At 42.8% G+C, this 22,113-nt stretch overlaps 1 protein-coding gene across 1 annotated transcript in view; it reads left to right on the top strand.

Annotated features, from left to right (window-relative positions):
• Positions 1–22,113, top strand: part of LOC110502911 (extracellular serine/threonine protein kinase FAM20C) — a 109,043-nt gene that overhangs the window by 84,175 nt on the left and 2,755 nt on the right. The window contains exons 5-8 of the mRNA XM_036960674.1: positions 3,920–4,035; positions 6,209–6,389; positions 6,613–6,722; positions 17,497–17,638. Coding sequence (XP_036816569.1) covers positions 3,920–4,035; positions 6,209–6,389; positions 6,613–6,722; positions 17,497–17,638 — 549 coding nt within the window. The remainder of the gene's footprint in view (positions 1–3,919; positions 4,036–6,208; positions 6,390–6,612; positions 6,723–17,496; positions 17,639–22,113) is intronic.

Genomic DNA, 22,113 nt, shown 5'->3' with positions numbered 1-22,113 from the left:
TAGAAGTAGAGGAGGGAGGGGGAGGGTGTGGGTAGAGTAGGGTGGAGGTAGAGGAGGGTGGAGGTAGATGGAGGGGAGAGTGGAGGTAGGGGATGGAGGGGAGGGTGGAGGTAGAGGTAGCGGGGGAGGGTGGAGTTATAGAAGAATGGAGGTATAGGAGGGTGGAGGTAGAGGAGGGAGGGTGGAGGTAGAAGAGGAAGGGTAGATGAGGATGGAGGGAGAGGAGGGTGGAGGTAAAGGAGGATGGAGGTAGAGGAGGGAGGGTGGAGGTAGAAGAGGAAGGGTGGAGGTAGAGGACGATAGAGGATGGAGGGTGGAGGTAAAGGAGGGTGGAGATAGAAGAAGGGTGTAGATAGAAGAGGAAGGGCAGAGGTAGAGGAGGATGGAGGGACAGGAGGATGGAAGGTAGAGGAGGGAGGATGGAGGTAGAGGAGGGAGGGAGGGTGGAGGTAGAGCAGGGTGGAGGGAGGGAGAGGAGGGAGGGTGGAGGTAGGAGGAGGGTGGAGGTAGGAGAGAGAACAGTAACAGACAGAACAGTCTATGACTAGGGTGGCTGGAGTTTGACATTTTTTAGGGCCTTCCTCTGACACCACCAGGTATAGAGGTCCTGGATAGCAGGAAGCTTGGCATCAGTGATGTACTGGGCCGTTCGCACTATCCTCTGTAGTGCCTTGCAGTCCGAGGCCGAGCAGTTGCCGTACCAGACAGTGATGCAACCAGTGGTGCTGCTGTAGAACTTGAGAACTTTGAGAATTTGAGGACCCATGCCAAATCTTTCAGTCTCCTGAAAATACTGAACTGTATTTGGCATGGGTCCTCAGATCCTAAAAAAAATGACATTGCCAAAGCAAGTGAAATGGATTAACAAAAGCGAAATAAACAATAAAAAGTCAACAGTAAATATTACAGTCACACAAGTTCCAAAATAATAAAGACATTTCAAGTGTCATAGTATTGTACAGTGCCTTGCAAAAGTATTCGCCCCCTTGAACTTTGCGACCTTTTGCCACATTTCAGGCTTCAAACATAAAGATATAAAACTGTATTTTTTTGTGAAGAATCAACAATAAGTGGGACACAATCATGAAGTGGAACGACATTTATTGGATATTTCAAACTTTTTTAACAAATCAAAAACTGAAAAATTGGGCGTGCAAAATTATTCAGCCCCTTTACTTTCAGTGCAGCAAACTCTCTCCAGAAGTTCAGTGAGGATCTCTGAATGATCCAATGTTGACCTAAATGACTAATGATGATAAATACAATCCACCTGTGTGTAATCAAGTCTCTGTATAAATGCACCTGCACTGTGATAGTCTCAGAGGTCCGTTAAAAGCGCAGAGAACATCATGAAGAACAAGGAACACACCAGGCAGGTCCGAGATACTGTTGTGAAGAAGTTTAAAGCCGGATTTGGATACAAAAAGATTTCCCAAGCTTTAAACATCCCAAGGAGCACTGTGCAAGCGATAATATTGAAATGGAAGGAGTATCAGACCACTGCAAATCTACCAAGACCTGGCCGTCCCTCTAAACTTTCAGCTCAAACAAGGAGAAGACTGATCAGAGATGCAGCCAAGAGGCCCATGATCACTCTGGATGAACTGCAGAGATCTACAGCTGAGGTGGGAGACTCTGTCCATAGGACAACAATCAGTCGTATATTGCACAAATCTGGCCTTTATGGAAGAGTGGCAAGAAGAAAGCCATTTCTTAAAGATATCCATAAAAAGTGTTGTTTAAAGTTTGCCACAAGCCACCTGAGAGACACACCAAACATGTGGAAGAAGGTGCTCTGGTCAGATGAAACCAAAATTGAACTTTTTGGCAACAATGCAAAACGTTATGTTTGGCGTAAAAGCAACACAGCTGAACACACCATCCCCACTGTCAAACATGGTGGTGGCAGCATCATGGTTTGGGCCTGCTTTTCTTCAGCAGGGACAGGGAAGATGGTTAAAATTGATGGGAAGATGGATGGAGCCAAATACAGGACCATTCTGGAAGAAAACCTGATGGAGTCTGCAAAAGACCTGAGACTGGGACGGAGATTTGTCTTCCAACAAGACAATGATCCAAAACATAAAGCAAAATCTACAATGGAATGGTTCAAAAATAAACATATCCAGGTGTTAGAATGGCCAAGTCAAAGTCCAGACCTGAATCCAATCGAGAATCTGTGGAAAGAACTGAAAACTGCTGTTCACAAATGTTCTCCATCCAACCTCACTGAGCTCGAGCTGTTTTGCAAGGAGGAATGGGAAAAAATGTCAGTCTCTCGATGTGCAAAACTGATAGAGACATACCCCAAGCAACTGACAGCTGTAATCACAGCAAAAGGTGGCGCTACAAAGTATTAACTTAAGGGGGCTGAATAATTTTGCACGCCCAATTTTTCAGTTTTTGATTTGTTAAAAAAGTTTGAAATATCCAATAAATGTCGTTCCACTTCATGATTGTGTCCCACTTGTTGTTGATTCTTCACAAAAAAATACAGTTTTATATCTTTATGTTTGAAGCCTGAAATGTTGCAAAAGGTCGCAAAGTTCAAGGGGGCCGAATACTTTCGCAAGGCACTGTATATACTGTATACAGTGTTGTAACGATGTACAAATAGTTAAAGTTTAAAAAAAATGAAAATTAATAAACATAAATATGGGTTATATTTACAATGGGGTTTGTTCTTCAATGCTTGCCCTTTTCTTGTGGTAATGGGTCATCACAAATCTTGCTGCTGTGAATTGCACACTGTGGTATTTTACCCAATTGATTTGGGAGTTTATCAACAAAAAAAAATAACTTTGTGGGTCTGTGTAATCTGAGGGAAATATGTGTCTCTAATATGATCATACATATGGCAGGTTAGGAAGTGCAGCTCAGTGTCCAACACATTTTGTGGGCAGTGTGCACATAGCCTGTCTTCTCTTGAGAGCCAGGTCTGCCTACGGCGAACTTTCTCAATAGCAAGGCTATGCCTATCTCTCTCTCTCTCTCCTCTCTCTCTCTCTTCCTCTCTCTCTCTGTTTCTCTCTCTCTCCCTCTCTCTCTCTCTTCCTCTCTCTCTCTGTTTCTCTCTCTCTCCCTCTCTCTGTGCCCCCAGGCCTAGTTCATGTGGGTAGGTAAATGTTGAAGCATCCCTGGTTAACAGTGGTGTCATCATTAACAGAAGGGGGGTTATACATGCATAAAATTAGTGTGTAGCACGCACAGAGACAGGAATAACAGCACTCAGAGAGAGAGAGAGAGAGAGAGAGACTGACAGAGCGAGAGGCGGGGACAGAGCGAGAAAGAGAGAGAGAGGGACTGACAGAGAGAGAGAGAGAGAGAGAGACTGACAGAGAGAGGGGGGGGACAGAGCGAGAGCGAGAGAGAGAGGGACTGAGAGACCGTGTTCATGTTAGAAGACTCCATCTCCCTAGAGGGGTCTCATACGTGCTGAGAATACTATGAACACAGAACATCTGCATAGTTCATGCATACACACATTCACAGGACATACACATCTGCACCCACACATGCCAGTATTCTGTGCACATACCTGGGTTCACACACAGATGAATCATCATCAGAGGCATGTGTCCAACTCGTGGCTTCTCTGGATAACTGTCTCCTTCCCACATTGCAGTAGAGTAGAATAGAAACATAGCATATGTCAGAACTACGCATGGTGTAAATTAAGACCAAGCATGGTTGATTAGATCATTATCATCACTGATTTAGAATAGAGTAATTTGAGCTTTTGATGTGAAGTCTTTTAGACTTTCTGTGATGACCTAGACTGTTCAAAGCAGAGTGCTCTTATGTTACAGCTACCTCTGGTGGTGTTAAAAATAAACTACAGTTTACTTGAAGAAGAATAGTAGAATAAATATGGTGGCATAGCATGTGGACCTATATGTCTCTCTATGTCCTGTTGCAGGATCCTGGATTTCCGCCGTGTCCCTCCTGTAGCCGGTAGACTATTGAATATGACTAAAGAGATCAAGGACGTGACCAGAGACAAGAAGCTGTGGAGAACCTTCTTCATCTCACCAGGTACTGAACCAGACATGCTACACTCCTCTGTTCTCTGTGTCCTATAGGACAGTAGTCTGAGGTTCAAACACAATTGTCTTGAGCAATGAAACTGAATGAGTCAAATTCAATGAAACTGACAAGGGAAGCTTATACAGCTTTATTCACATCAGGGGGATTTAGAGAAACAATGTAGCTTTGATCATGTTAGGGGAATTTAGCGAAACAAGGTAGCTTTATTCAAGTTAGGGGAATTTAGCAAAACAAGGTAGCTTTATTCAAGTCAGGGGAATTTAGCAAAACAAGGTAGCTTTATTCAAGTCAGAGGAATTTAGGAAAACAAGGTAGCTTTATTGAAGTTAGGGGAATTTAGCAAAACAAGGTAGCTTTATTCATGTCAGAGGAATTTAGGAAAACAAGGTAGCTTTATTGAAGTTAGGGGAATTTAGCAAAACAATGTAGCTTTCTTTATTCACATCAGGGGGGTTGAGTTCAGGGCTCTGTGCAGGCCAGTCAAGTTCTTCCACACTAATTTCTACAAACCATTTCTGTATGGACCAAGCTTTGTGCACGCGGACAGTGTTATGCTGAAACAGTAAAGGGCCTTCCACAAACTGTTGCCACAATGTTGGAAGCACAGAATCGTCTAGAATGTCATTGTATGCTGTAGCTTTAAGGAGCCTAGCCTAGCCCGAACCATGGAAAACAGCCCCAGACCATTATTCCTACGCCAAACTTTACAGTTGGCACTATGCATTGGGGCACGTCGCGTTCTCCTGGCATCTGTCAAACCCAGATACGTCCATTGGACTGCCAGATGGTGAAGCGTGATTCATCAATGTATAGAACACGTTTCCACTGCTCCAAAGTCCAATGGCGGCGAGCTTTACACCACTCCAGTTGACGCTTGGCGGTGCGCATGGTGATCTTAGGCTTGTGTGCGGTTGCTCGGCCATGGAAACACATTTCATGAATCCCCCGCTGAACAGTTATTGTGCTGACATTGCTTCCAGAGGCAGTTTGGAACTCGGTAGTGAGTGTTGCAACCAAGGAGACTATTTTTACACGCTACCCACTTCAGCACTCGGCAGTCCATTCTGTGAGCTTGCATGTCCTACTACTTTGTGGCTGAGCTGTTGTTGCTTCTAGAAGTCTCCACTTCACAATAGCAGCGCTTACAGTTGACCAGAGCAGCTCTAGCAGGGCATCAATTTGACTAACTAACTTATTGGAACGCTGGCATCCTATGAAGGTGCCACGTTGAAAGCCACTGAGCTCTTCAGTAATTCCATTCTAGTGCCAATGTTTTTCTTTGGAGATTGCATGGCTGTGAGCTCGATTTTATACAGCTGTCAGCAATGGGTGTGGCTGAAATAGCCGAATCCACAAATTTGAAGGGGTGTCCACATACTTTTAGTGTAGCTTTGTTCATGTCAGGGGAATTTAGCGAATAAGGTTGCTGCATTCATGTGAGGGGAACAAAGCAGTGGTGAAACTTAGGTTCCTTACGATATGATATATGTCTCTTTTCACACACTTTGGTGAAACTTCCATTTTTGTGTGTTGCACTTGCATTCAGTTCCCACTCTGCACAGACAGATTCAATTCAATGTCTATTCCACATTGGTTCAATGTAATTTCATTGAAATTACGTGCAACCAATGTTGTGTGTCCAGTGAGTAGCGTCTATGAATCAGATAATTATACATAGTATTGGCGTCAAACAGAAGAACCAAGGACACAGTTAGTTCCTGATGTTGTGAGGTATTTACAGAACAACTGGTGCAGTGAGATTAGGATATCAGGACCTGCTTAGGCAAAGGAATTGTAACAGTAGAGCAAAGGATGCAGTATATGGTAAAATGGATGGCTGCGGTGTTGCCGTTATAATGAGTACATGATGCTTGGACTGCTAAGGCATAAATGTATGAAAGTGTATTATTATTTTAAATGTATGTGGTTCTGTTCTTGTCTATTAATGTTCTGTATTATGTCATGTTGTATGTTTTGTGTGGACCCCAGGAAGAGTAGCTGCTGCTTTAGCATTAGCTAATGGGGATCCTAATCAAATACAAAACATTATAATATGAACATATCAACTGTGTTAAAGGACTGTAGATGGTTCTATTGGTCACCAAATTGACAAATCAATATCACCAACTAAGCCATTCATGTCAACTATGTAATTTCTCAGCCAACAACATCTGTTTCTACGGGGAGTGTTCGTACTACTGCTCTACGGAGCATGCTCTGTGCGGTAAGCCAGACCAGATCGAGGGTTCTCTGGCTGCCTTCCTCCCAGACCTGGCCCTGGCAAAACGCAAGACCTGGAGAAACCCCTGGAGACGATCCTACAACAAACGCAAGAAAGCAGAGTAAGGCACCAATACAAGCATGACATAATATAGCAAATAGAGTGGTGCATTTATATACAGGCTTATACACCCATGTAGAGTTTGAAGAGTTAAGATGTTGAACAGTTTTATTTTAAGGTTGTTCACTCGATAGGTAGATGTACATACTGTATATGATCATTACTCTGCTGTGTGTGTGTGTGTCTGTGTGTGTGTGTGTGTGTGTGTGTGTGTGTGTGTGTAGGTGGGAGGTAGACCCTGACTACTGTGAAGAGGTTAAACAGACCCCTCCCTACGACAGTGGCACCCGTCTATTGGACATCATGGACATGACCATCTTTGACTTCCTCATGGGTGAGACCACACCTCTTAATACATACTTCACAGGAGGCTGCTGCGGGGCGGACGGCTCATAATAATGACCAGAAAGGCGCAAATGGAATGGCATCAAACACCTGGAAACCATGTGTTTAATGTATCTGATACCATTCCACTGATTCCACCAGTCATTACCACGAGCCTGTTCTTCCCAATGGCACCAACCTCCTGTGACTTACATCAGTGGAGGCTCCTCAGAGGAGGAAGGGGAGAACCATCCTCAGTGAAAACATTTTTTTACCATCTTCTTAGGGCTGCAATCTTGTTAACGGGATCGATATGACAACAGCCAGTGAAAGTGCAGGGCGCCAAATTCAAAACAACAGAAATCTCATAATTAAAATTCCTCAAACATACATGTATCTTATACCGTTTTAAAGGTAATCTTGTTGTTAATCCAACCACAGTGTCCGATTTCAAATAGGCTTTACAGCGAAAGCACCACAAACGATTATGTTAGGTCACCACCAACTCACAGAAAAACAGCCATTTTTCCAGCCAAAGAGAGGAGTCACAAAAAGCACAAATAGAGATAAAATTAATTACTAACCTTTGATGATCTTCATCAGATGTCACTCATAGGACTTCATGCCACACAATACATGTATGTTTTGTTTGATAAAGTTCATATTTATGTTTAAAAAATCTCAGTATACATTGGCGCGTTACATTCACATCCGGTGATATTGCAGAGAGCCACATCATTTTACAGAAATACTCATTATAAATGTCGGTGAAAATACAATTGTTAGACATGGAAATATAGATATCCCTCTCCTTAATGCAACCGCTGTTGCAGATTTCAAAAAAACTTTACGGAAAAAGCAAACCATGCAATAATCTGTGACCGGCGCTCAGAAAACAAAAACAAATTATCCGCCATGTTGGAGTCAACAGAAATCAGAAATAACATTATAAATATTCCCTTACCTTTGATGATCTTCATCAGAATGCACTCCCAGGAATCCTAGTTCCACAATAAATGTTTGTTTTGTTCGATAATGTCCATTATTTATGTCCAAGTAGCTACGTTTGTTAGGGAGTTTAGTACACAAATCCAAGCGCTCGTGCAGGTCCAGCCAAACGTCGGACGTAAACTTCAAAAAGTTATATTACAGGTCTTAGAAACATTTCAAACTAAGTATAGAATCAATCTTTAGGATGTTGTTGTCATAAATCTTCAATTACGTTCCAACCGGAGAATTCCATTGTCTGTAGAAAAGCCATGGAACGCAGGTCGCTGTCATGTGAAATGCCCGTGACCAGGACCTGGCTCTCTGCCAGACCACTGACTCAAAGAGCTTTCATCCGGCCCCACATCACAGTAGAATCCTCATTCAAGTTTCTAAAGACGGTTGACATCTAGTGGAAGCCTTAGGAAGTGCAACATAACCAATATCCCACTGTGTATTCAATAGGGGCTGGGTTGAAAATCGACCAACCTCAGATTTCCCACTTCCTGTTTGGATTTCTTCTCAGGTTTTTGCCTGCCATATGAGTTATGTTATACTCACAGACATCATGCAAACAGTTTTAGAAACTTCAGAGTGTTTTCTATCCAATACTAATAATAATATGCAGATATTAGCAACTGGGACGGAGGAGCAGGCCGTTTACTCTGGGCACCTTTCATCCAAGCTACTCAATACTGCCCCTGCAGCGATAAGAAGTTAAAAAGTCACCCTTTTAAGATTAAACTATACTAAACATATCCACGTCACCAAATAATTGATTAAAACATACTATTTTGCAATGAAGGTCTACAGTAGCCTCAGCAGCACTAGGGTAGCACCATGGTGTAGCCAGAAGACAGCTATCTTCCCTTCTTCTCTGGGTACATTGACTTCAACACAACCTAGAAGGTTCTCACCCCCTTCCAAAGACTTATAGTAATTATGAGAACCGCAAAGGATCAGAGAATGAATCTAGTACTGAAAGCATAAGTTAGCACCGCAGAGCATAAAATGTGGTGAGTAGTTGACTCAAAGATAGATGAAGACAATAGTTGAACAGTTTTCTTCCAAAATGAAGGAGAAGCAAGAGAGAGATTATCATTAGTTTTTTTAAACTTTCAGTTTCACTTAGTTAGCAAATGCAGCTAGCTAGTTTAGCCTACTCAAACACCCTGCTCAAACAGTGGGATGCTATGTAAGCTAGCTGGCTATGACTATCCAACATAACACTGGAACTCTTCCAAGTCAAGGTAAGCTTTTGGGTTTACTAATGTATTGCCACCGGGGCCCTCCAGTGTAACTGCTTACTGTAAACCGTAGTCTGGCATTTTTATGGCGGTTTTGGAGCAGTGGCTTCTTTCTTGCTAGCGGCCTTTCAGGTTATGTCGATATTCGACTCGTTTTACTTTGGATATAGTGTCACGCCCTGACCATAGAGAGCTATTTATTCTCTATGTTGGTTGGGGTCGGGGTGTGATTTAGGGTGGGTTATCTAGGGGAATTGTATTTCTATGGTGGCCTGACATGGTTCTCAATCAGAGGCAGCTGTTTATCGTTGTCTCTGATTGGGGATCATATTTAGGTAGCCATTTTCCCGATGTGCTTTGTGGGATCTTGTCTAGATATTGTTGCCAGTGAGCATTATTATTAGTGTCACGTTTTGTTTGTTCATTCACTGTTGTTTGAAGTTTTAATTTCCAAAATAAAGGATGGAAACATACCACACTGCATCTTGGTCTACTCCTTATGACGAACGTGACAGAAGATCCCACCACACACTGACCAAGCAGCGTGGCCAGGAGGAGAAGACATTCTGGACTTGGGAGGAGATAATGGCAGGAGACAAAAGCCTTCCATGGAAGCAGACGCAGGAGGATAAATGGCGACTCCGAAGTTCGCGACCACGACGGAAGCCCGAGAGGCAGCCCCAAAACAATTTGTGGGGGGGCACACGGGTTGGTCGGCGAAGCCGAGGGGCGAGTCTGAGAGCGAAGAGGAATATTGGGATAGACTGAGTGAGGAGTACTGTGAGATAGTTGAAGGGAGTGATGAGGTAGAGTGGATGTTTTGGTGTCTGGCGCAAGACAGTCGCTGTGAGGAACGTGGGACTATTCAGGCACCATGTTTTCCAGAGATATGCAATGTGTCTCCAGTGCGCATCCACAGCCCGGTGCATTCTGTGCCAGCTCCTCGCATTTGCCGTGCGAAAGTGAGCATACAGCCAGGACGGGTTGTGCCGGCTCAGCGCTCCTGATCTCCAGTACGCCTTCTCGGTCCAGGATATCCTGCGCCGGCTCTACAAACTGTGTCGCCAGTGCGCCTTCAGAGCCCAGTGCGTCCTGTGCCAGCGCCCCGCACTTGCTGGGCTAAAGTGAGCATCCAGCCAGGACGCATTGTGCCAGCTCTACGCTCCATTGAGCCTCCACGGCCCAGTATATCCTGCGCCGGCCATACGTACTGTGTCTCCAGTGCACCTTCACAGTCTAGTACGTCCTGTGCTTCCTCCCCGCACTTGCCCTGAGGTGCGTGTCATCAGCCTGGTGCCACCTGTACCGGTCCCACGCATCAGGCCTCCAGTGCGCTTCCACAGTCAAGTACGTCCTGTGCCTCCACCCCGCACTGACCCTGAGGTGCATGTTATCAGCCCGGTGCCACCTGTACCGGTCCCACGCATCAGGCCTCCAGTGCTCCTCCACAGTCAAGTACATCCTGTGCCTCCTCCCCGCACTCACCCTGAGGTGCGTGTCATCAGCCTGGTGCCACCTGTACCGGTCCCACGCATCAGGCCTCAAGTGCACCTCCACAGTTCAGTATGTCCTGTGCCTCCTCCCCGCACTCGCCCTGAGGTGCGTGTTATCAGCCCGGTGCCACCTGTACCGGTCCCACGCATCAGGCCTCCAGTGCGCCCTCACAGTCCAGAGCTTCCGGCAACAGTTCCCATTCCAGAGCTTCCGGCAACAGTTCCCAGTCCAGAGCTTCCGGCGACAGTTCCCAGTCCAGAGCTTCCGGCGACAGTTCCCAGTCCAGAGCTTCCGGCGACAGTTCCCAGTCCAGAGCTTCCGGTGACAGTTCCCGGTCCAGAGCTTCCGGCGACGTTTCACGGTGCGGAACCTCCTGAGACGGTCCAAGGTCCGCAACCTCCTGAGACTGTCCGGAACCTCCTGAGACAGTCCAGAACCTCCAGTGACGGTCTGCGGTCCAGAGCCTCCAGCGACGGTTCGCGGTCCAGAGCCTCCAGCGGGGATTCTCAGTCCGGAGCCCCTGGCGACGACCTACAATCCTGTTCCTCCGGCGACGATCCACGGTCTGGTGCTTTCGGCGACAATCCACGGTCCAGAGGTCCCAGCAACGCTCCAAGGTCCAGTTCCTCCGGCGACGATCGACGGTCCGGAGGATCTGGCAATGCGCCCCGCACCGAAGCCGCGCCCGATGGTAGATTCCCACCCGGACCCTCCACCCTATTGAGTCAGGTTTTGCGGTCGGAGTCCACACCTTTGGGGGGGGGGGGGGGGTGGTACTGTCACGCCCTGGCCATAGTGAGCTGTTTATTCTCTATGTTGGTTGGGTCAGGGTGTGATTTAGGGTGGGTTATCTAGGGGAATTGTATTTCGATGGTGGCCTGATATGGTTCCCAATCAGAGGCAGCTGTTTATCATTGTCTCTGATTGGGGATCATATTTAGGTAGCCATTTTCCCACTGTGCTTTGTGGGATCTTGCCTAGATATACAGTGCCTTGCGAAAGTATTCGGCCCCTTTGAACTTTGCGACCTTTTGCCACATTTCAGGCTTCAAACATAAAGATATAAAACTGTATTTTTTTGTGAAGAATCAACAACAAGTGGGACACAATCATGAAGTGGAACGACATTTATTGGATATTTCAAACTTTTTTAACAAATCAAAAACTGAAAAATTGGGCGTGAAAATTATTCAGCCCCTTTACTTTCAGTGCAGCAAACTCTCTCCAGAAGTTCAGTGAGGATCTCTGAATGATCCAATGTTGACCTGAATGACTAATGATGATAAATACAATCCACCTGTGTGTAATCAAGTCTCCGTATAAATGCACCTGCACTGTGATAGTCTCAGAGGTCCGTTAAAAGCGCAGATAGCATCATGAAGAACAAGGAACACACCAGGCAGGTCCGAGATACTGTTGTGAAGAAGTTTAAAGCCGGATTTGGATACAAAAATATTTCCCAAGCTTTAAACATCCCAAGGAGCACTGTGCAAGCGATAATATTGAAATGGAAGGAGTATCAGACCACTGCAAATCTACCAAGACCTGGCCGTCCCTCTAAACTTTCAGCTCATACAAGGAGAAGACTGATCAGAGATGCAGCCAAGAGGCCCATGATCACTCTGGATGATCTGCAGAGATCTACAGCTGAGGTGGGAGACTCTGTCCATAGGACAACAATCAGTCGTATATTGCACAAATCTGGCCTTTATGGAAGAGTGGCAAGAAGAAAGCCATTTCTTAAAGATATCCATAAAAAGTGTTGTTTAAAGTTTGCCACAAGCCACCTGGGAGACACACCAAACATGTGGAAGAAGGTGCTCTGGTCAGATGAAACCAAAATTGAACTTTTTGGCAACAATGCAAAACGTTATGTTTGGCGTAAAAGCAACACAGCTGAACACACCATCCCCACTGTCAAACATGGTGGTGGCAGCATCATGGTTTGGGCCTGCTTTTCTTCAGCAGGGACAGGGAAGATGGTTAAAATTGATGGGAAGATGGATGGAGCCAAATACAGGACCATTCTGGAAGAAAACCTGATGGAGTCTGCAAAAGACCTGAGACTGGGACGGAGATTTGTCTTCCAACAAGACAATGATCCAAAACATAAAGCAAAATCTACAATGGAATGGTTCAAAAATAAACATATCCAGGTGTTAGAATGGCCAAGTCAAAGTCCAGACCTGAATCCAATCGAGAATCTGTGGAAAGAACTGAAAACTGCTGTTCACAAATGCTCTCCATCCAACCTCACTGAGCTCGAGCTGTTTTGCAAGGAGGAATGGGAAAAAATGTCAGTCTCTCAATGTGCAAAACTGATAGAGACATACCCCAAGCGACTTACAGCTGTAATCGCAGCAAAAGGTGGCGCTACAAAGTATTAACTTAAGGGGGCTGAATAATTCTGCACGCCCAATTTTTCAGTTTTTGATTTGTTAAAAAAGTTTGAAATATCCAATAAATGTCGTTCCACTTCATGATTGTGTCCCACTTGTTGTTGATTCTTCACAAAAAAATACAGTTTTATATCTTTATGTTTGAAGCCTGAAATGTTGCAAAAGGTCGCAAAGTTCAAGGGGGCCGAATACTTTCGCAAGGCACTGTAGTTGCCAGTGAGCATTATTATTAGCTTCACGCTTCATTTGTTGTTTGAAGTTTTCATTTCCAAAATAAAGGATGGAAACATACCAAGCTGCATCTCGGTCTACTCCTTATGACGAACGTGACATATAGATACTTTTCTACCTGTTTACTCCAACATATTCACAAGGTCCTTGGCTGTTGTTCTGGGATTCATTTTCACTTCTCGCACCAAAGTACTTTCATCTCTAGGAGACAGAACGCGTCTCCTTCCTGAGCGGTATGACGGCTATGTGGTCCCATGGTGTTTATACTTGCATACTATTGTTTGTACAGATGAACTTGGTACCTTCAGGTGTTTGGAAATTGGATGTTTTCTTTATATTTTCCCATGATATCAAGGAAAGAGTTTGAAGGTAGGCCTTGAAATACATCCACAGGTACACCTCCAATTGACTGAAATGATGCCAATTAGCCCATCAGAAGCTTCTAAAGCCATGACATAATTTTCTGGAATTTTCCAAGCCGTTTAAAGACACAGTCTACTTAGTGTATGTAAACTTCTGACCCACTGGAATTGTGATACAGTGAATTATAAGTGAAATCATCTGTAAACAATTGTTGGAAAAATTAGAATGCACAAAGTAGATGTCCTAACCTACTTGCTAAAATTATGGTTTGTTAACAAGAAATTTGTGGAGTGGTTGAAAAACTAGTTTTAATGACTCCAACCTAAGTGTATGTAAACTTCCGACTTCAACTGTATACTGAACAAAAATACAAACGCAACATTCAACAATTTAAAATATTTTACTAAGTTACAGTTCATATAAGGAAATCAGTAAATTTAAATAAATTCATTAGGCCCTAATCAATGGATTTCACATGACTGTGCGGAGGTGCAGCCATGGGTGGGCCTAGGAGGGAATAATCAGAATTCATGTAAACATCACAGTTTTGAAAACTTTAAACTTTAAGTAAGTTGAGCCGCGGGACAGGGTAAGTTAAGCCAGGTATACATTTCTATACTGATTGAAATAGTACCACTACATTTTTAAAACCATGTCTATCTTTATTTCTCAGACACAATTCAACACAATCACCATCGCTTTTTTGTCTTTTAATCATTTTAAGCATATTTTAACACCTAACACATTGTACTTTTTATAACACTTTTGACATAAGCCAGGCCCTGTTGTTACCTCATATCCCAGTGATAATGTCTTGCATTACGCCTGGAAAGAAAACACTTCAGTTTGCTCAACTTGCCATCAATCAATCATTTAAAATGATTTATAAAGCACTTTTCTACATCAGAAGTTGTCACAAAGTGGTACTCTTATAATCTCCAATCTCCACAGCCAGAAGAGACCACCCGTCAGAGCCTGGTTCCTCTCTAGATTTCTTCATTTGGTTCCTTTCTTTTTTTTCTAGCCACTGTGCTTCTACATCTGTATTGCTTGCTCTTTGGGGTTTTAGACTGGGATTCTTTATAAGCACTTTGTGACAATTGCTGACGTAAAAAGGGCTTTATAAAATACATTTGATTGATTGATTGAAGTGCTTATACAGAAACCCAGCCTAAACCCCAAACAGCAAGCAATGCAGATGTAGAGCATGGTGTCTAGGAAAAACTCCCTAGAAAGGCACATAGTCTCCAGTATCTATGCTCCAATTGTCTAAGGGGGGGGGGGGGGGGGGGGGGGGGGGGGGGGGGGGACACTGTGGCACGTCCACAGTGACCACCGGACAGGGCCAACCAGGCAGGGTATAACAGCAAGGGTGGTTAGTCACTCCAGAGCCCGTTCACCTTCACACCCCTGGACCAGTTTACACTCAATCATAGGACCTGCTGAAGATATGGGTCTTCAGTAAAGAGACCACATCGATCAGAGACCACATCGAGACCACATCGATCAGCAGACCGTTCCATAAAAATGTAGCTCCATAGGAGAAAGCCCTGCCTTCAGCTGTTTGCTTAGAAATTCTACGAACCATAGCGTACGTGTAGGTACAGTACCAGTCACAAGTTTGGACACACCTACTTATTCAAGGGTTTCTTTATTTGTTTCTGTTTTCTACATTGTATAATAATAGTGAAGACATCAACATTATGAAATAACACATGGAAAAATGTAGTAACCAAAACGTTTTAAACAGCTTTGCACACTCTTGGCATTCTCTCAACCAGCTTCCGCTGGAATGCTTTTCCAACAGTCTTGAAGGAGTTCCCACATATGCTGAGCACTTGTTGGCTGCTTTTCCTTCACTCTGCAGTCCAACATCACAAACGATCTCAATTGGGCTAAGGTTGGGTGATTGTGGAGGCCAGGTCATCTGATGCAGCACTCCATCACTCTCCTTGGTCAAATAGCCCTTACACAGCCTGGACGTGTATTGGGTCATTGTCCTGTTGAAAAACAAATGATAGTCCCACTGATCAAAGGACAGATTTCTAACGGTCTAATATCAATATCAAATCAATATCAATTCTTGGCCCAAGCAAGTCTTTTCTTTTTATTGGTGTCCTTTAGTAGTGGTTTCTTTGCAGCAATATGACCATGAAGGCCTGATTCACGCAGTCTCTGAACAGTTGATGTTGAGATGTGTCTGTTACTTGAACTCTGTGAAGCATTTATTTGGGCTGCAATCTGAGGTGCAGTTAACTCTAATGAACTTATTCTCTGCAGCAGAGGTAGCTCTGGGTCTTCCTTTCCTGTGGCAGTCCTCATGAGAGCCAGTTTCGTCATAGCGCTTGATGGTTTTTGCGACTTTCAAAGTTCTTGAAATTTTCCAGATTGACTGACCTTCATGTCTTTAAGTAATGATGGACTGTCATTTCTCTTTGCTTATTTGAGCTGTTCTTGACATAATATGGACTTGGTCTTTTACCAAATAGGGCTATCTTCTGTACACCACCCCTACCTTGTCACAACACAACTAATTGTCTCAAACACATTAAGAAGGAAATAACTTTTAACAAGGCACACCTGTTCATTGAAATGCATTCCAGGTGACAACCTCATGAAGCTGGTTGGGAGAAGGCTAATAGTGTGCAAAGCTGACATCAATGCAAAGGGTGGCTACTTTGAAGAATCTCTAATATAAAATAGATTTTGAATTGTTTAACACTTTTTTGGTTACTACATGATTCCATATATGTTATTTCATTATTCTGCAATGTAAAAATAAGTAGGTGTGTCCAAACTTTTGACTGGTACTGTATGTACAGTAGGACCATATCAGAGAGTTAGGTAGGAGTCCATGTAATGCTTTGTAGGTTAGCAGTAAAACTTGAAGTTAGTCCTAGCCTTGACAGGAAGCCAGTGTAGAGAGGCTAGCACTGGAAAATATGACCAAAATCTTTTTTATTCTAGTCAAGATTCTAGCAGCCGTATTTAGCACTAGCTGAAGTCTATTTAGTGTCTTATCCGGGTAGCTAGAGACTAGAGCATTGCAGTAGTCTAACCTTGAAGCGACAAAAGCGTGGATTCGTTTTTCTGCATCATTTTTGGACAAAAAGTTTCAGATTTTTGCAATGTTACGAAGATGGAAAAAAGCTGCTTTTTAAATATTTTTGATATGTTCTTGAAAAGAGAGATCAGGGTCCAGAGAAAGGCAGATGTCCTTCACAGTTTTATTTGAGATGATTGTACACCCGTTGACATTCATTGTCAGATCCGACAGCAGATCTCTTTGTTTCTTTGGACCTAGAACTAGCTTCTCTGTTTTGTCCGAGTTTAAAAGGCAAACATTTGCTTTCCACTTCCTTATGTCTGAAAAGACAGGCTTCCAGGGTAGACAATTTTGGGGCTTCACCATGTTTCATCGAAATGTACAACTGCGTGTCGTCTTCCCCACTGTGAAAGTTGACATTGTGTTTCCGAATGACATCACCAAGAAGTAGTATATATAGTAAAAACAATAGTAGTCCTAGAACGGAACCTTGAGAAACCCTGAAACGTACTATTTATTTGTCAGAGGACAAACCATCCACAAAGACAAACTGATATCTTTCCGACAGATAACATCTAAACAAGGCTAGAACTTGTCCACGTAGATCAATTAGGGTTTCCAATCGCAATGCACTATATTAGCCCACACAGCGACAAGGATACACTTTCATCCTAGGTTTGGGACCTCATATTGAATCTTATAGGGATGCATAATGATATATAGAACAACCTTACAATTATCTACTTTGGCATCATGAACCCTCTAACACAATACATTCATTTGACTTGGTGAAAATCTGTTTTTGGACCTAACTCGCTTACCACTTTTTCCATGTGGTTTCTTGGTTCACAGACTCCATGAAATGATGACCTCTTCATAATTATGTGGTCAAATTATTAATTTTGTGTATAGTTTTTTAGAAACAAGGGTGGCTCAACTTACCCCTTTGGCTGACTTACCGCACTCTCCCCTACAACTACAACATTGCTCCCTTTCTAAAATGACATCTCTCCTTAGGCAACATGGATCGTCATCACTATGAGACATTTGAGAAGTTTGGCAACGAAAGCTTCATCATCCATCTCGACAATGGGAGAGGGTTTGGAAAGCATTCTCATGACGAGGTGTCTATTCTGGTGCCTTTAAGCCAATGTTGCAGGTTAGTGCTTTTTTTCATATTTTCCATCAACTGGCATGTTTGTTGTATCATTGGGCACGCAGACATCAAGGGCTTACCAATTAAACTGAAACGTTAGACACCTGTATTCATCCTGAACAATGAGAAATAAGGTATTTTATATTTTAATAAAAAAATATATATAAATATTAAACGTCGATTTTTAATAACATAGTAAAATGAATAATTTCAAACATAAAAGACAAAAATACATAACTTCTGACTATTTTAATATACAGATAAGCGAATTTGTCGCAATACTTTTGGTCCCCTAAAATGGAGGGAATACAGGACTTTCTCCCCATCTTCTTTGATTCGGGTTTGGGTGTAGCTGGTCTCCTGGGTGGTGGGGGATACTGGGGGTTCAACCTGGATGAGGATGGTCTCATGAGGGGAAACTGTATCAGACAGTTCATGGGCAGCAACAGGAGGAGAGGTGGAGGATTGTAATGTGTGGGCATGGGTGTTGATTGCCACATACAGTATGAAATACCAAGGCTTTCAGACAATCAGCATTCAGGGCTGGAACCACCCAGTTTATAAATAAACTTCTGGTGCTGTCAAGCCCTGACCTTAGTTATCTATGTTTTCTGAATTATTTTGCTCAGGTCAGGGTGTGACGAGGGTGGGTATATGTGTTTTTGTCCTATCTAGGGTTTTTGTATATCTATGGGGGTTTTGTATGTCTAGGTAATGTAGGTCTATGGTGGCCTGAATTGGTTCCCAATCAGAGGCAGCTGTTTATCGTTGTCTGTGATTGGGGATCATATTTAGGTTGCCATTTTCCATTTTGGTTTTGTGGGTTATTGTCGATGTGTAGTTGCCTGTCAGCACTTGTGTTATATAGCTTCACGGTCGTTTTGTTATTTGGTTAGTTTGTTTAGTGTTCTTCATTTTAATAAAGAAGAATGTATTCATATCACGCTGCCCCTTGGTCTCCTCTATACAACGACCGTGACAGGCGCTAACATGCGTCCTTTGTCCTGATCGTGTCCACGTTCTAATTGTGCCCACATTTTCAGAAATGCGTCTACACATGCTTTTATCGGTCCACTGTGTCTGCATTTTGAACAGATTTCCTGTATGCTAATTATTTGACATTCTTTCAGAATAATACATTATTTACATTAGTTTTTTATTGAATATTTAAAACAAGCCGCTCAACAACTAGATCACATTAGTCATCTAACAGCCTCCCATGCAGAGCGACATACAGAAGCAACCAGGGTCAACGCCCTGCTCAAGGGCATGTCGACAGATCTCCTACCAGCCCTCCAAGATCCCCCCTACAGTTCTCCAAGAGCTACCCCCCCCCCCCCCCCCCCCCCACAGCCCCCCCCGAGAAAAAAGAAATACAATAATTCCATTCCCCACCCCCAAGACCCCCCCAATGAACCAACAATCAACCAAATGAACAAAAGAGGAAAAAATAGAAAGACAAAGGAAAACAGAAACAACAATGCAAAAAACAAGAGACATCAAGGACAACAAAAATCATAACAGCAAGTCCAACTGAATATGTTTGAGTGCACGTATGACACTATTTACATGTGTGTGTGTGTGTGTGTGTGTGTGTATTTGAATGAGTGTGCGTATATTGCATATGTAAAAACACCTGCACTGCATCAGCCTCAGGAAAACCGGCATTAGCTGTAACAACACTGCCCCTCAGTGTCTTTCAAACATACTTTTTGTTATATTTTATTTTTACGTATTTTTTACAACTTTTATCTTTGACCGCCATTCATTCAAATCAATCTCATTATTTATAACGCCCTTTTTACATCAGCCGATGTCACAAAGTGCTGTACAAAAACACAGCCTAAATCCCCAAACAGCAAGCAATACAGATGTAGAAGCATTCTATCCCCCGCCCTGCAACTCCACTCCCACTTGTCTCCAATTCCACATCCCAACCCTCAGCTTCCCTCAGCCCATCACACCTATCTCTGCTGGCCACCCTCTTCAGATTTTGATGCACCATATATCTTTCAACTGTGATGTTTAACATACAATTTCAATCTATCTAATCGAATAGAATCCACAGATTGCGAGTTAAAGATAAATACTTTTACTAAGTGTATTAGTATATTAGTAATTGACAGACCCGGTTTCTCCAGATCTCCCAACGGTGCAATTTGAGATCAATGTTATGCATTTTCAGTCCAAAAACAGGCTAATTGAGGGCAATACCAAAATAAATGGTCTATTGATTCTGTATTCTCACAACAGAATCTGCAGAGCTTTGATGATTTTATGCCCCAAATATTTATGATTTTGTTGGTGGCAAGAATTCTATATAATAATTTTATCTGAAGGGCATTAAATCTTGAATCTCGCGTCATTTTATATATCAACTCATACACCCTGTACCATGGAATTTGTACATGAAAAATCTCTTCCCAACTATTTTGCAATCTGTATGGCACAGCTGTCAACATCCTGGTCCTCAAATGAAACTGTTATACTTTCCTATTAATGCTATTATTATTCCTCTGCCAGTTTTGATCCTTTATATTGGGGAGAGATTTCTAATCCTCTAATTTTATTTGATATGATTTTAATAGCTAGCATTTCGATGGCCATAACAAATACAGTGGGGCAAAAAAGTATTTAGTCAGCCACCAATTGTGCAAGTTCTCCCAGTTAAAAAGATGAGAGGCCTGTAATTTTCATCATAGGTACACTTCAACTATGACAGACAAAATGAGAAAAAAAATTCCAGAAAATCACATTGTAAGATTTTTAATGAATTTATTTACAAATTATGGTGGAAAATAAGTATTTGGTCAATAACATAAGTTTATCTCAATACTTTGTTATATACCCTTTGTTGGCAATGACAGAGGTCAAACGTTTTCTGTAAGTCTTCACAAGGTTTTCACACACTGTTGCTGGTATTTTGACCCATTCCTCCATGCAGATCTCCTCTAGAGCAGTGATGTTTTGGGGCTGTTGCTGGGCAGCATCTTTGGATGCAACTCAGCATTCTTTGTCCTCCAAACACGACGAGTTGAGTTTTTACCAAAAAGTTATATTTTGGTTTCATCTGACCATATGACATTCTCCCAATCTTCTTCTGGATCATCCAAATGCTCTCTAGGAAACTTCAGACAGGCCTGGACATGTACTGGCTTAAGCAGGGGGACACGTCTTGTACTGCAGGATTTGAGTCCCTGGCGGCGTAGTGTGTTACTGATGGTAGGCTTTGTTACTTTGGTCCCAGCTCTCTGCAGGTCATTCACTAGGTCCCCCCGTGTGGTTCTGGGATTTTTGCTCACCGTTCTTGTAATCATTTTGACCCCACGGGGTGAGATCTTGCGTGGAGCCCCATATCGAGGGAGATTATCAGTGGTCTTGTATGTCTTCCATTTCCTAATAATTGCTCCCACAGTCGATTTCTTCAAACCAAGCTGCTTACCTATTGCAGATTCAGTCTTCCCAGCCTGGTGCAGGTCTACAATTTTGTTTCTGGTGTCCTTTGGCACCTCTTTGGTCTTGGCCATAGTGGAGTTTGGAGTGTGACTGTTTGAGGTTGTGGACCGGTGTCTTTTATACTGATAACAAGTTCAAACAGGTGCCATTAATACAGGTAACGAGTGGAGGACAGAGGAGCCTCCTAAAGAAGGTCTGTGAGAGCCAGAAATCTTGCTTGTTTGTAGGTGACCAAATACTTATTTTCCACCATAATTTGCAAATAAATTCATTAAAAATCCTACAATGTGATTTTCTAGATTTTTTTTCTCATTTTGTCTGTCATAGTTGAAGTGTACAGATGATGAAAATTACAGGCCTCTCTCATCTTTTTAAGTGGGAGAACTTGCACAATTGGTGGCTGACTAAATACTTTTTTGCCCCACTGTAGATATTGTGACAGAGGACACCCTTGTTTAACTCCTCTTGACAATTCAAAACTCTATGAGAAGTAGCTGCTATTTACAACTTATACCTGGGGTTGCTATACATTACTTTTAGAGAAAATCACCAAAATTGAAAAAAATATTTCTAGTAGTTGTCGTATATTATCTTCAATGTATCGTCCATGTAAAAAACCTGTCTGATCAGGATGAACAATACCTGGTAAAACCTTTTTAATTCTGAGTGCTATGCATTTCACTAGTATTTTTGCATCACAACATTGAAGTGAATGAGGCTTTCAGTTTTTAAGATAGATGGATCTTTATATTTGCCTTCTGGGTCTTGTTTTAATAACAGTGAAATCAGACCTTCCTGTTGAGTACCTGACAGACTACCATTTCTATAGGAGTAGTTAAAACAAGCTAACAATGGAGCTTTGAGTATATCTAAAAAGGCTTGATATAACTCTACCGGTATACCATCAAGCCCTGGGATTTTTCCAGACTGAAAGGATTTAATAGCTTCAAAAAGTTATTCTCTGTAATTTGGTCCTTGTATTGATCTTTATGTACATTTGTTAATGTTCTATTTTTTGTTTA

Source organism: Oncorhynchus mykiss, chromosome 23, assembly GCF_013265735.2.
Source record: "Oncorhynchus mykiss isolate Arlee chromosome 23, USDA_OmykA_1.1, whole genome shotgun sequence".
Lineage (NCBI taxonomy): Eukaryota > Metazoa > Chordata > Actinopteri > Salmoniformes > Salmonidae > Oncorhynchus > Oncorhynchus mykiss.
The sequence above is the reverse complement of the archived record's forward strand: the minus strand, read 5'-3'. Positions and strand labels throughout refer to the sequence as shown.